At 40.3% G+C, this 16,370-nt stretch overlaps 1 protein-coding gene across 1 annotated transcript in view; it reads right to left on the bottom strand.

Moving 5' to 3' along the window:
* Positions 1-16,370, bottom strand: part of tenm4 (teneurin transmembrane protein 4) — a 349,240-nt gene that overhangs the window by 50,967 nt on the left and 281,903 nt on the right. Inside the window, exons 23-25 of the mRNA XM_063016253.1 lie at positions 14,222-14,454; positions 8,735-8,889; positions 614-1,491 (exon numbers count right to left, since the gene is read on the bottom strand). Coding sequence (XP_062872323.1) covers positions 614-1,491; positions 8,735-8,889; positions 14,222-14,454 — 1,266 coding nt within the window. The remainder of the gene's footprint in view (positions 1-613; positions 1,492-8,734; positions 8,890-14,221; positions 14,455-16,370) is intronic.

Raw genomic sequence — 16,370 nt, 5'->3', positions numbered from 1 at the left:
AAACAACATATTCAAGTTAAATGATTTAAGTAGTTATCTGAAGTATTGCAGTAGCTTATTGAGTCTCGCAAACTTAGAGTTACGCACTTATCCCCATTATCCCCCGTCTCTGTGGAGGCACCATCAATCAGCCAGCAGTTGTTGTAACTGCATCAGTTATAAGGAATGCCCTCCGCCATCCAGCCCATTGGACGAGCCAATCATTGTCTGTCTAGGCGCCCAGCCTGCCGGGAGCAGGGCTGAGATTTGAATTCACAAATTCGAGATGTCAGGCCAAGTGTGCTGGCATGTTTTTCCGCTACGCCACCTGAGCACCCAGTTTTTTTTATGTAGAAGTACAGTGAAGTTGATCCCGACATATAACTAAAAAAGTGTATAGCAAAATAGTAATAACACAACTGGCATTGTACTAAGTTGACATACTCTTTTAGGAAGGTAATGTGTGGTATGAGATGCAGCCTACAGTACGTTTTGTTTTCTTTTTCTCCTACGTTTGTGCTCATTAGTATAGATTTGATTGGCCAATAATAGTGCTATGCAATGAAATATTGTGTTATATATATATATATTAGCGTGAATACAAATACACTGTTAAATAGAAGCAATTACTTACTCGTAGAAGGTCGTCCATCCATCTTCATTGCTCTTTGTTGCCAACAGTCCTGAGCTTCCATGGTAGGTCATAATTGCTAACTCTTGGCCCTGGGCACCGACACTCTTGAGGGCATTATTAGTCCCAATGGTGAACCAAAATGTTTGTCCATCTGGAGTCATGATCCACAGAGGCATACCTGTAGTGTCTCTACGAATAGTAGCTTTGTTCTTGTTCTTATCTGTTATGCTGCTCAGATCACCCTTTCCTGAATACGTCAGGTTGTACAGGTAGTCACCAGTGGTCAGACTCTGGGTGTAGATGTGACTACCATTGGCATCAAACAGGTACAGCTCATCGTTAATAGGAGATGACACCTCATACATGTTGAGCGGATTGAGATATGCCTTGTTTCGTCGCACATAACGTATCCGGACGTTTCCCAGATCAGCGATGAAAAGCTCACCATCTGGTGAGACTGCCAGCGATGATGGCGAGTACAACTTTGCGTCCTTGGCGTAGCCGTCGTCGCCCGAGTAGCAGTCGCAGTTCGGGTCATTTTTACAGTCACACCCACTGGGGGAGCCAGCAACCAGTGAGATCTCGCCGTTGGTAGAAACCTGTCTCACACGATTGATCTTCTTGTCATCCGATTCTGCGATGTAGAGGATGCCGTTGTGGGAAACGGCCAGCGCGTTGGCGGATTCTAGCGTGGCATGAATGGCCACTTTGCTCACTAGGAAGTGGTCCAGGCCTGGGACCTGGCAGTGCATGGGACGTCCGGCTACGATCCTGACCTGGTGATTCTCTGAGATCTGCAGCACCACATTGTTATCCAGAACATACAGTGAGTTGTCCATTGGACTTACAGCTAGGTCAGTTGGCCATTCCAGACGTACCTGTGAGGAAACATGAAAATGACTATAATTAGTGTGTTCTAAATGGACACCAACTGGCTTTCCAGATAAAAAAAGTCAGATCCTGTTACCCAAGTCTTATTCAGTTTACATTGGCTGCCTGTTAAGTTCTGTAAAGTATTGCTAATTATCTTTGAGTCCATATATTGTTTAGCTCTAGTCAATTTTGCTGATCTCCTGAAGCGGTATAGCCCAGCTCAAGGACATTGTTCAATTGATGTGGACCTTTTGTTACTTCCTGGGATCCCTCACTGCTCAAATGATGGATTTTTGCAATAGCTTTTTTTTATCTGAATACCCCCCCCCCCCCCCCCCATTTTCTCCCCTAATCTAGTTATATCCAATTACCCTGATTGCGTTACGCTTCAGCTCTGCTGACTGAGAAGCTTCGCAACTGACACACGCCCCCTCTGACATGTGCGCAGACTGCCTCTTTTGACCTGCATGAGGCGAGTTCATATGCAGATCAGCCTTGTGCATGCCATCAATCAGCCAGCAGAGGTCGATTGCACCAGTTCATCCCACCCTAAACAACAGCCAATCGTTCATGTGGCCATCGGATGGCAGAGCTGAGATTCAACACAATGTATTCGAAACCCCAGCTCTGGTGTGCTAGTGTATATTACAGCTGCGCCACCTGAGCCAATTTAAAATTAACCATTAATTCAAGTTCTATGGGACTGTTTTTTTAATTTTTTGATAAATTATATTAAAACTATTATATTAATAAACATAATTAATCATGATTTTAACTGTTACCATTAGTAAATTGGTAATTAGACTACTATATCATATGTAAAGCTCTTTTAAATAATGGGAATAATGAATGCTACTTTATTATTATATAATAATGTGATATATGATAAATTATTAGATTAATATTACATTGATGTCTTCCAAGTCATCATGTCCCACGCTCTGAGTCTCCCCTAATTCATGGCAGCTACTAATCTATCAGGGAAAGGTCTAGCTTGTGCTTTTTACAAAACACATAAAGCCAATTAGCACCTATTCACTAAGTGACCAGTGTGATTTAATCAATTAAGTGAAAGACTGGAATGACACAACCTCTGCCTAGTGGACCTCAGATAATGTACGGCAACAGCAATGTTCAGACTGAAAATTGCACATTGTAAATAAAGAAGTAGATTTTTTGCTGTGACAGTGAGCAGAAGCTCCACTTTTTCATTTCTACTGTAGTTTAGTAAGCTAGAACTAAATCTACTCTATTTTAAAACAAAGGTTGCTCAGAGACTTCTATAGCAGCATTTCTGGATGCAGGTGGTAATCACAAGGATGAGTGAATAAAGAAAAAATATATATAGTGGAGAGCGAGAACAATAGAATGCGATGAATAGGTGTGTCATTGGCACACAAACAAGACTGCACTACATCTGCTGGCCCACCCTGAGGTGTCTTTTTTACATTTAGCAATTCATAATAATCAAAAAGAGATTAATGTTCTAATTTCCATTGGGAACAAGACCCAGATTGTACTTAAGGAAAGCACTGTTTACCCCCCCGGGTTCTCAAATTACAGCCTATTGTTATGCAAATTATTTGGCCAGCTTTTAACAAGTAGATATGACTAAATACACTAAAATTAGCACAGAGTCCTTTTTGGCGTGGCCGAACCCTAAGCATTCTCCTAGGGGTAGATCCTATTTCAGTTCTGGTCCTGGCATAGTCACACACTGCTTGATTAAAAGATGTTTTTAATGCACTGGAAACGAAAGCAAAAAACAAGCCGTCATGCTGTGTGGTCTATTAAAAGAGGACCTTAAAAGCAGCCAATTGATTTAAATGCATCAAATGGGACACGTCTATTTTTCAGACTACTGGGAAATGTCAAATAAGCTCTGCAAAGCTCCTAGGAACCAAAACACAAAGCAGAGCTGAAAAACCAATAAATAAACTTATTTAACGGAGAACTTGAATACCAAAAAAAATCACTTAGAATAAACCCCTTTAGCTCAGATGTCTCATTGGTGAGAGTAAATCCTCGTTGGTGGTGTTTTTTAAATCCCTGCTTCTTAATTCTTTAAACAAGAGACCAAGAGTGATCATTGATCAGTGCGCTAGTTTGTTCAACCTGCCATATAATTTGTGTACTGCTGCAGGTGTATAAAAGGTCTGGGTTGCAGGGTCTGTGGTTTAGTGTACTGATCAGTATGTATCGATCATCTTTATTGACGAATAGACCAAGAGTTACAAAAGGCTTGAATTTGTAAACCACATACAGACTTGGTAATATCACAGAAATGAGTAAACTAAATTAAAACCTTTATTTTACAGAACCTTGTATATTTTTATTAATGAATATACACCGATCAGCCATAACATTAAAACCACCTCCTGGTCTCTACACACACTGTCCATTTTATCAGCTCCACTTACCATACAGGAGCACTTTGTAATTCTACAATTACTGATTGTAGTCCATCTGTTTCTCTACATATCTTTTTAACCTGCTTTCATCCTGTTCTTCAATGGTCAGGACCCCCACAGGACCACCACAGAGCAGGTATTATTTAGGTGGTGGATCATTCTCAGCACTGCAGTGACACTGACATGGTGGTGGTGTGTTAGTGTGTGTTGTGCTGGTATGAGTGGATCAGACATCAGAGTTTTTAAATACCGTGTCCACCCACTGTCCACTCTATTAGACACTCCTACCTAGTTGGTCCACCTTGTAGATGTAAAGTCAGGGACGATCGCTCATCTATTGCTGCTGTTTGAGTTGGTCATCTTCTAGACCTTCATCAGTGGTCACAGGACGCTGCTCATGGGGCACTGTTCGCTAGATGTTTTTGATTGGTGGACTATTCTCAGTCCAGCAGTGACAGTGAGGTGTTTAAAAACTCCCTGATCCCCTCATACCAGCACAACACACACTAACACACCACCACCATGTCAGTGTCACTGCAGTGCTGAGAATGATCCACCACCTAAATAATACCTGCTCTGTAGTGGTCCTGTGGGGGTCCTGACCATTGAAGAACAGGGTGAAAGCAGGCTAAAAAGGTATGTAGAGAAATAGATGGACTACAGTCAGTGATTGTAGAACTTCAAAGTGCCTCTATATGGTGGATCTGATAAAATGGACAGTGAGTGTAGAAACAAGGAGGTGGTTTTAATGTTATGGCTGATCAGTGTAAGTAAAAATGACTTTTACTAGGTGAAACATTCACTCTTACAAAAGTTAGATTCAATTTTGTAGGAGTGGAGCAAACTAATATTAGATAGTAAAAGCTTTACTGATCTTAGGATGCGATAAGACCTTCAAGAGGAACACCTTGCACTCACTAGACGATTGTAAATAATTTGGTAATGGCCCCTTAGTGAGGGATATGCACACACACAAGCATAAAAACACAAAACACTTTAAGGTAGTATCATCTCTCACCACTGATGTGTGTATGGATCTGTTTTTTTTTCTTTTGAAGCGATGTGGTTTATGTAATATGATCCATCACAGCTCTGTAGCCCTCACAGACAGCTAGCACGGGAAATGTCTACCGTTTCTCTAAAAAACCACATTACTTAGGAATGAGGAGTGGGACCTTTCCATTCCTTAAAACATATTTCTTGTCAAAAGATGTGGGTAAATATTTTATGAGTGGTAAAGTGACTATGTGTGCAGATCTGTGCACTGAAGAGAATTTGTTTCTGGGACTTAATGACTAATATAGATACTTCTTTATCTCCTAATTATTAAATTCATTAACTATTTATTTTAGATTTAGGAAAGAAGACACTGCTCTAAAATCAACAAATTATGCTTAATTATAGTTTGTTGCTGATTAGATGGGCCAAAAAAGCAGACACAACAGCTTGCCAACAACCTCTTTTTTAGACAACATCCACTAAGCACTAAGCATGGTCATGTAAAGCTCACTGGACTGTAGAAAGCGTCACCCATTATGTAAGACCTGTTTTTGTATTAATCAGACAAGATGTTTGGGTTTTCTTCATAAAGTTAAGCAAGAAACCACTGTTCAATGTTCAGAATTGTATAAATGCAGTCAAACTATTACTACAGTATATAGATGGCACTGATAATTTACCAGTTGCAGTCAATCCTAATCACTAACCAATATGTTATCTATCTATCTATCTATCTATCTATCTATCTATCTATCTATCTATCTATCTATCTATCTATCTATCTATCTATCTATCTATCTATCAGTGGCGATTTCTCTAAGACTGCAAGGGAAGCTCAGCTTCCCCTAAAATGTCAAAAATTAAATGGTCAATTATGTACAGTTGTGTTAACATTTCATTGACTACAAATGTGTTAGAACACGTATATCTCGAAGACGAGTTCATTCAGAATCAGCTACTTATCACAAATCGACTGACTCGATTTTGTTAATTTCTCATACATTCCCGCAGCATCAATGCATTTGCCCATAGAAGCTGAGCGTCTATTCACTTCAACGGGACTGCATGGAAAGGTTTTTTTCATTGCAGAATTTATGTATAAATAAATTGACAAATTTTATGATGTAAGCTGCTATCTATCTATCTATCTATCTATCTATCTATCTATCTATCTATCTATCTATCTATCCATCCATCCATCCATCCATCCATCCATCCATCCATCCATCCATCCATCCCTGTCCGTCCGTCCGTCCTTATCTATCCATCCATCCATCCATATCTATCTGTCTATCCGTCCTTCCGTCCGTCTGTCTATCATCCATCTATCCGTCTATCTGTCTGTCTCTGTCTGTCCGTCCGTCCTTCCTTTCCTTCCTTCCTTCCATCCATCCATCCATCCATCCAGAAATTAGAAGACCATGATACTAGGTAAAGATAAAGAACGGTATCCTACAGCTTTTGTTGAAAGGTATTCTTGTGTTACCAACTAATTTCAACAATACTAGCCAATCTCAGATATCTGCTAGCTTAATGATCACTTATTTATCACTAATCTTTCACTTACTTTTACTTTCAATCATCATTTTGGACGGGTGCACTGGGGATGATGGGACTTTGACTGGAGAAATGATGCTCGAAATCAGATTTAATCATTGTCGAGCTGCTTCACTGTTGATGAACAGTTCATGAATTAGCAATTGTAAAAACTCCCAGGGCATTTATTTTGGGCCTGAAAAGCATGCTGATTTTGGGAAACTGCAATCTTGGTGGCAAAGGAAACAAGAAAAGGAAAAAAAAAAACAGGTCTTGGTAAAAGGCAAAAATCATGTGCTTGGAATTATAGCTTATCTGGACTGGCTGCTAAAAGCTTTCCTGCTGAAGACATAAAAAATAAGCCCTGAAAATAAGTACAAATGTATAAAAAATACATATTCTTAAAAATAAAACTGGGTAAGAGGAAGATGAAAAGGACAGGAGAGGCTCTGGAGGAGTCTGGAAAATGTAGCGGCTGCGTTAAGTGGTCCGGGGAGTGTTTGAAGTAGCGAGCTGTGCAGCCCATGAATTTTTTTAATGGATGCTTTTTACTGTCTGAGTATCTCTGGCAGGAATGAGTGTGATTAGTCATCATTGCTGAGCCTGGAGCTGCTTCATTTCAGCATATTGGTGTATGCACGTGTCGGTAAGGGCCTGTGTGTTTGGAGTGAGTGGTACAGAGGGTAAAAGTGATGGTCTAGATGTCTGTGATGTGTCAGCATGCATGAATGTATCTGTTTGTATGTACTGTATGTCAGGGCAGTTCGGTGTGTATGAAGTGTCTCAGTGGAAGGGTAGTAGGCACCGTTAGGTCCTTTGGACTGTGCTTTGAGTCCTTTTTTAACAACAAAGCTCTCAGACTGGCAGATGTAGCCTCGAAGAGGAAACAAGGGAGCACAGACATGCATACAGCCCAGCCAGGAGGAAACAAAGCCAGTTGACATAAAAATATGACAGTGCTTGCTGGTCAGGGCTAAGGTTACTGTAACTGTCCTGTATGCTTGCCAGTCATGTGATACGTATACTATCTAATCACATCTTACAAATTAGATTTTAAAAGGCTCTTGTATGTGTAGCCACGTTTAATGCAATCTGAAAGTGACTTGGCAGCACTGCTAAAGAGATACACATAACAATACAGAAATTTTGGTGCTTTGATGTTCTATGGCAGGTAATTCTGGAAGTGCATTCGGCCCAACAGTAGATCAGACACAAAGCTGTAACACGTCTGAACAGAGCTGGATTCTATGGCAATATATACCCCGGGATGGTATGAATGTGTCAAACAATAGACCTTTGGAACAAGGACTTTTAATTTCTACTATGAGAAAGGATATACAGCACTTTACAAGGTAGTTGATAAACGTCCCATTACTGGCATGGTGGTGGTGTGTTAGTGTGTGTTGTGCTGGTATGAGTGGATCAGACACAGCACTGTCACTGCTGGACTGAGAATAGTCCACCAACCAAAAATATTCCAGCCAACAGCACCCTGTGGGCAGCGTCCTGTGACCAATGATGAAGGTCTAGAAGGTGACTAACTCAAACAGCAGCAATAGATGAGCGATCGTCTCTGACTTTACATCTACAAGATGGACCAACTAGGTAGGAGTGTCTAATAGAGTGGACAGTGAGTGGACATGGTATTTAAAAACTCCAGCAGCACTGCTGTCTGATCCACTCATACCAGCACAACACACCCTAACACATCACCACCATGTCAGTGTCACTGCAGTGCTGAAAATGATCCACCACCTAAATAATACCTACTCTGTGGTGGTCCTGTGGGGGTCTTGACCATTAAAGAACAGGTTAAAAGCAGGCTAAAAAGGCATGTAGAACTATAAAGTGCTTCTATATGATAAGTGGAACTGATAAAATGGACAGTGTGTGTAGAAACCAGGAGGTGGTTTTAATGTTATGGCTGATCGGTGTATATCATCATTAACAATAAACAATAAAGACAGTGTATTTTTTCCCTGGTGCCAGTCCTTGTATACCCTCAATCCCCACCCCCATCCCCAATAAAAGCATCTGTGCCTTTGTTAAGCAGCATACCAGCCTGGGGCGATTGTTAGCATTTGTTCTAGGCAGCGGTCCACAGGGTTTTTATGCAGCACGAGTGAATGTGTACACGTGTATGCATGTCTGTGTATAGAACAGGATCTGGGCTCCTCATACATGGCTGTAGCTCAGTTAAGCCTGCAGCTGTGAGCCAGCGCTGGTGTCCGTTTGTTTAGCAGGGATGACCGATGCAGTCACCCTGTTTTGTCAGATGGCAGAAAGAATTGGAAAAATGTACCTGTGAGATGTCCATGACGGAGTCGCAGCTGAGAGGTCGTGCCGAGGTCAGGTCGTTGAAGCCCAGCAGCGTGGAGATAATTCCGTTCTGATCGATGCGGCGGATCATGGTCCCATCCACAAAGAATATTGTGCCATACTTGTCTACCGTAATGCCTACAGTAAAAGATTAGAGAGAGGAAACCCAATCTTAGACACATAGATCTCAGTCTAGTGAAAAGGGAGGACTGTTATCTAATTAAAAGCTGATTGAGTCGCTATTTTCAATTGCCCCTGTGCAATCAATAATTAAATAAAAAGGCAGCAACGCAAGAAACAACAATGTCAACCTGAAGGTGCGAGTCCAATAATTGGTGAATTGATTTGGTGAAGTGATTAAGCAGTGAGTTTTAGAAACAAACAAGTGTGAAAAATGAATGGACACTTAGTTGCCAATTTATCAAATACACCCACTACAGAGATTCACTTTGTAGCTTAACCGTTGTTATTCCCAGCCACTTTATCCCATCTAGATATTAAAAGGAACGAGTAATAATCAGATTTGAGTAGTGGGCTTTTCTCAGCACAGCAATAGCAAGGCCATAGCAATATACACTGATCAGGCATAACATTATGACCGCCTCCTTGTTTCTACACTCACTGTCCATTTTATCAGCTCCACTTACCATATAAAAGCACTTTGTAGTTCTACAATTACTGCCTGTAGTCCATCTGTTTCTCTACATACTTTTTTAGTCAGGACCCCCACAGGACCACTACAGAGCAGGTATTATTTAGCATCTCCAAAACTGCAGCTCTTGTGGGGTGTTCCCAGTCTGCAGTGGTCAGTATCTATTAAAAGTGGTACAAGGAAGGAACAGTGGTAAACCGGCGACAGGGTCATGGGCGGCCAAGGCTCATTGATGCACGTGGGGAGTGACGGCTGGCCCGTGTGGTCCGATCCAACAGACGAGCTAATGTAGCTCAAATTGCTGAAGAAGTTAATGCTGGTTCTGATAGAAAGGTGTCAGAATACACCTTACGTATGTGGCAGCAAAAGGGGGACCGACACAATATTAAGAATCATTATTAAGAATAAAAAGATCACTGCTAGTCTTAATATATTTGTATCAGGATAAAATGAAATAACATGTTTTAACTAGGTTGTATGCCTTGCTGAGAATGGCCCACCACCAAAATAATATGTGGTCCGTATATCCTGTATATACACTATTGGGTAAAAAGTAGATGTGGACCTGATCATGAGCATACATTTGGTCAATATCCTTTTATGCTAGGTGTACCTGAAAAGTGGTCAGTGAATGTAAGTCCAAGGAAAGTATGTTTAAGCATCTGTCCATGTTTTGTAGAGATTTTAGGCCCAGTGAAAAACCAATAAATAAATGACCTTTTCCTTACACAATAATTACCATTTAACATGCAGAAAGAAACAGAACATACTGAGGTGCTTTTCCCAAGCAATAAGAAACCTGGTATCGCCTGACTAATCAGTCATAAACAGAAAAAGGTGTGGTCCAGCAGCAACATGCTGAGTCTGTAATCAGGGCCTCTTGTTGTGAAAGCTCTTTTTTTATAAGCAGCCAACAACGTAGTGCCTATGCACAATCGATCTGAAATCTTGGGAGAAAATATCATTATGCTTGTATTTCTGGAAATGGATGGAAGCATTGATCTGAGCTGCAAAGCAAAAGCTATTTCACCATGGCTGCGGTACTTTGCCCCATCCTAAAGAGCCCCTCTACTCCAATGAAGAACTCAGAGCACTAAATATCTGCCATTCAGTACAGGGCTACCCTGCATCTCCTGCTTATGATGGATGAGAGGAGTATAATTTTCCCTCACACTACAGGTTTTACTACCAACTACAGGCTGAATGTATTGAGAAAAAAAGAGTATTTTGCAATTGTTAATTTGTATTATGATATACACTGATCAGCCATAACATTAAAACCACCTCCTTGTTTCTACACTCACTGTCCATTTTATCAGCTCCACTTACCATATAGGAGCACTTTGTAGTTCTACAATTACTGACTGTAGTCCATCTGTTTCTCTACATACCTTTTTAGCCTGCTTTCACCCTGTTCTTCAATGGTAAGGACCCCCACAGGACCCCCACAGAGCAGGTATTATTTAGGTGGTGGATGATTTTCAGCACTGCAGTGATACTGACATGGTGGTGGTGTGTTAGTGTGTGTTGTGCTGGTATGAGTGGATCAGACACAGCAGCGCTGCTGGAGTTTTTAAATACCGTGTCCACTCACTGTCCACTCTATTAGACACTCCTACCTAGTTGGTCCACCTTGTAGATGTAAAGTCAGAGACGATCGCTCATCTATTGCTGCTGTTTGAGTTGGTCATCTTCCAGACCTTCATCAGTGGTCACAGAACGCTGCCTACGGGGCGCTGTTGGATGAATATTTTTGGTTGGTGAACTATTCTCGGTCCAGCAGTGACAGTGAGGTGTTTAAAAACTCCAGCAGCATTGCTGTGTCTGATCCACTCATACCAGCACAACACACACTAACACACCACCACCATGTCAGTGTCAGTGCAGTGTGAGATAAATAATACCTGCTCTGTAGTGGTCCTGGGAGAGTCCTGACCATTAAAGAACAGCATGAAAGGGGGTTAACAAAGCATGCAGAGAAACAGATGGACTACAGTCAGTAATTGTAGAGCTACGAAGTGCTTCTATATGATAAGTGGAGCTGATTAAATGGACAGTGAGTGTAGAAACAAGGATGTTTCCCAACAATGTTATGACTGATAGGTGTAAATCAATTATACAAAATAGCATTGGTAATAAATGTCAAATAATATAAACGTGTCTGTTTTCATGTATTTGGGGAAAATGACTGAGCAATAAAAATAAAGCTGGGTGATAAAGAAACACGCTAAAATATGTATGAACTCATGAATATTTCCCATTTCGTGTGCTTTATCGTAATGAATTCCTTCAGAAAATGAAAATCATTTAAAGGATAGAATGAAAACATCAACCTCTAAATTTGCTTTGTGTAATGTCTGATTGTATTCAGAGTGGGGAAACGTGGTTGAAAAACACTTGGCTTGGATTCCAAGTTTGCCCACAATACAGATGTTTAAACCTGCTACACAAGAAAAACCATCCAACCTTGAAGGTCCATATGGCAATTCTAAATAGAGAGACATTTTAATTGTATCTGCAATTTGCCAACCAAGTCATTTTACACTCATACAGGATCATGAAAGCGTTCCTACCTTCAAAGATGCTTTAAAATAAACTGTCAACACAAATTTAGACTAATGGTTGGAGCATGGTTAACTTTCCAGGCATGTTTCCTGCTCCATTGCTACTATAAATCATCCCTCCACCATTCAAATGTTTGTAAATAACAAGATTAGCAAAAACAGGTGTTTTACATTAGAGCTGTTACTAAGCTCTTCTGTGCAGCAGGGAAGCTCACCAGGTGGAATATTTGAGATGAGACCAAGTCTTATGAAAAGCCGGTCTTCCATATGTCAGCAGTTTGAAGACCATTTAAACGCAGAATGAGTATGACGTTCAAAATGAGATATAAAAGAGTGGTTTGCTGTTAAATTTGGTTCACAACTGACATCCAGTAAAAGGTAGAATATAATAACTGACAGGGAACTGAGGCAGTCATAGCAATCACACTAAACATTTACGGAAATAAGACGAACACTATGCTAGATTATACTTGCTTACTTTATAGTTACTGTAGACCAACGTTTCCCAAAGTTGGTCCAACGGCACCCTTGGGTGCTAGGAAGGCTTCTACAGACCAGCCAATCCACTTTTTGCATTTTAAAAGTATTTACTAGAAACCAACATGCTCATGGAAGTTGTGGTTTGAACTCAGTTCCTTGGAACCCTGACGCTGCACAACACCTACACCAACTGCTGTGCCACTGAGCCACATTATCTAGCATTAAATCCTAGAAACGTAAGTTGAGGCATGCATGGTGGTACAGCTGGTAGAGTAAATTACACACAGCAATGGATCCTGGGGATTTGGTTCAATGTTGGTCTCTAGTCATTGTGTGTACAAGAATCAATGTTGTGTCTGCCACCTGATGTTTAGACTAACTGCTGACTACTGATTCTTCATGTCCCCTGGCAAATAAAGAATGCTGTTTCATAATAAACAGGTTTAATGTTATCAATGCCATTTTATATAAATATTGCATTCAATTATTGTTACCAGATGCTTTCTATTACTCGGTAGTTTATTGGGTGACTACAATTACTTTATTGAGTATTTGAAACTTATGACTTGGTAGTTTATTGGGTGAATACAATTACTTTATTGAGTATTTGAAACTTATTACTCAGTAGTTTATTGGGTGACTGGTAGTTTATTTGGTAAATACAATGACTTCATTCAGTATTTAAAACTGTTTATTACTCAGTAGTTTATTGGGTGACTACAATTACTTTATTGAGTATTTGAAACATATTACTTGATAGTTTATTGGGTACATACAATTACTTTATTGAGTATTTAAAAGTTATTACTCAATAGTTTATTGGGTGACTGGTAGTTTATTGGATAACTACAATTACTTCTTTCAGTATTTGAAACTGTATATTACTCAGTAGTTTATTGGGTGACTACAATTACTTTATTAAGTATTTGAAACTTATTACTCGATAGTTTAATGGGTGACTGGTAGTTTATTGGGTAACTACAATTACTTTATTGAGTATTTAAAACTTATTACTTGGTAGTTTATTGGGTGACTGACAGCTTATTGGGTGACTGGTAGTTTATTGGGTTACAATTACTTCATTGAGTATTTGAAACTTTTTATTACTCGATAGTTTATTGGGTGACTGGTAGTTTATTGGGTAACTACAGTTACTTCATTGAGTATTTAAAACATTACTCAGTAGTTTATTGGGTGATTGGTAGTTTATTGGGTAACTACAATTACTTTACTGAGCATTTGAAACTTATTACTGGGTAGTTTATTGGGTTACAACATTTTCTTTATTGAGTATTTGACACGTTTTATTACTCGGTAGTTTATTGGGTGACTGGTAGTTTATTGGGTAACTGCAATTTCTTTATTGAGTATTTGAAATTTATTAGTCAGTAGTTCATTGGGTGACTGGTAGTTTACTGGTTAACTAAAATCACCATATTGAGTATTTGAAACTTATTACTTGGTAGTTTATTGGGTGACTGGTAGTTTATTGGGTGACTGGTAGTTTATTGGGTAACTACAATTACTTCATTCAGTATTTGAAATTTTTTATAACTCGATAGTTTATTGGGTGACTGGTAGTTTATTGGGTAACTACAATTACTTCATTCAGTATTTGAAATTTTTTATTACTCGATAGTTTATTGGGTGACTGGTAGTTTATTACTTGAGTAATTGAGTATTTTAAGTACCTGTAATTTAATCTTGCTTGGTGGTTTGGTGATATCTCTTGACGACGTCTCTGGTATAGAGACTGCACTGAAATGATTCTTACCTCTTGGGTTTGTGAGTGTAGCTTCCACAGCCTTGCCTCCATCCCCACAGCGGGTCTCGTCATAAGGAAGACACTGGTCCCCTGTCCCTGCCATAAGCTCCAGGTTCTTAGCTACATCCTTTACAACGTTCAGGGACTTTATCTTGAACACCTTCCTGCTGCTGGTGTCTGATAGAAACAGAGCTCCTGACACTGGACTTGTGGCCAGATAGTACTTGTGAGCTGGGCTATTACTACAAATGGGAAAAAAAAAAACAGAAAAAAGAAATGTTAGCATATTTTATTTGCATAATAGCTTATTTTAAAAGCATACCTATTATAAGGTCAATCACAGTCATACTCACACCTAGTGAGCAGATGTTTACATAGTGTGAAAAACCCATGACATAGAAACCCACAGTACATATACAGTGTATCACAAAAGTGAGTACACCCCTCACATTTCTGCAGATATTTAAGTATATCTTTTCATGGGACAACACTGACAAAATGACACTTTGACACAATGAAAAGTAGTCTGTGTGCAGCTTATATAACAGTGTAAATTTATTCTTACCTCAAAATAACTCAATATACAGCCATTAATGTCTAAACAGCCGGCAACAAAAGTGAGTACACCCCTAAGAGACTACACCCCTAAATGTCCAAATTGAGCACTGCTTGTCATTTTCCCTCCAAAATGTCATGTGATTTGTTAGTGTTACTAGGTCTCAGGTGTGCATAGGGAGCAGGTGTGTTCAATTTAGTAGTACAGCTCTCAAACTCTCTCATACTGGTCACTGAAAGTTCCAACATGGCACCTCATGGCAAAAAACTCTCTGAGGATCTTAAAAGACGAATTGTTGTGCTACATGAAGATGGCCAAGGCTACAAGAAGATTGCCAACACCCTGAAACTGAGCTGCAGCACAGTGGCCAAGATCATCCAGCGTTTTAAAAGAGCAGGGTCCACTCAAAACAGACCTCGCGTTGGTTGTCCAAAGAAGCTGAGTGCACGTGCTCAGCATCACATCCAACTGCTGTCTTTGAAAGATAGGCGCAAGAGTGCTGTCAGCATTGCTGCAGAGATTGAAAAGGTGGGGGGTCAGCCTGTCAGTGCTCAGACCATACGCCGCACACTACATCAAATTGGTCTGCATGGCTATCACCCCAGAAGGAAGCCTCTTCTGAAGTCTCTACACAAAAAAGCCCGCAAACAGTTTGCTGAAGACATGTCAACAAAGGACATGGATTACTGGAACCATGTCCTATGGTCTGATGAGACCAAGATTAATTTATTTGGTTCAGATGGTCTCAAGCATGTGTGGCGGCAATCAGGTGAGGAGTACAAAGATAAGTGTGTCATGCCTACAGTCAAGCATGGTGGTGGGAATGCCATGGTCTGGGGCTGCATGAGTGCAGCAGGTGTTGGGGAGTTACATTTCATTGAGGGACACATGAACTCCGATATGTACTGTGAAATACTGAAGCAGAGCATGATCCCCTCCCTCCGGAAACTGGGTCGCAGGGCAGTGTTCCAGCATGATAATGACCCCAAACACACCTCTAAGACGACCACTGCTTTATTGAAGAGGCTGAGGGTAAAGGTGATGGACTGGCCAAGCATGTCTCCAGACCTAAACCCAATAGAACATCTTTGGGGCATCCTCAAGCGGAAGGTGGAGGAGCGCAAAGTCTCGAATATCCGCCAGCTCCGTGATGTCGTCATGGAGGAGTGGAAAAGCATTCCAGTGGCAACCTGTGAAGCTCTGGTAAACTCCATGCCCAGGAGAGTTAAGGCAGTTCTGGGAAATAATGGTGGCCACACAAAATATTGACACTTCAGGAACTTTCACTAAGGGGTGTACTCACTTTTGTTGCCGGTGGTTTAGACATTAATGGCTGTATATTGAGTTATTTTGAGGGAAGAATAAATTTACACTGTTATATAAGCTGCACACAGACTACTTTTCATTGTGTCAAAGTGTCATTTTGTCAGTGTTGTCCCATGAAAAGATATACTTAAATATCTGCAGAAATGTGAGGGGTGTACTCACTTTTGTGATACACTGTATGTCATCATCAAAGTCTAAAAACTATTATGCTCCACTGTTTAAACTGGTGCAGACATCTGTGAGCTGTGTTAATGCTTTCACATTCAACGTGTGTAC

Source organism: Trichomycterus rosablanca, chromosome 20 (assembly GCF_030014385.1).
Source record: "Trichomycterus rosablanca isolate fTriRos1 chromosome 20, fTriRos1.hap1, whole genome shotgun sequence".
NCBI classification, from domain to species: Eukaryota; Metazoa; Chordata; class Actinopteri; order Siluriformes; family Trichomycteridae; genus Trichomycterus; species Trichomycterus rosablanca.
This window is presented reverse-complemented; position numbering and strand designations above follow the sequence as displayed.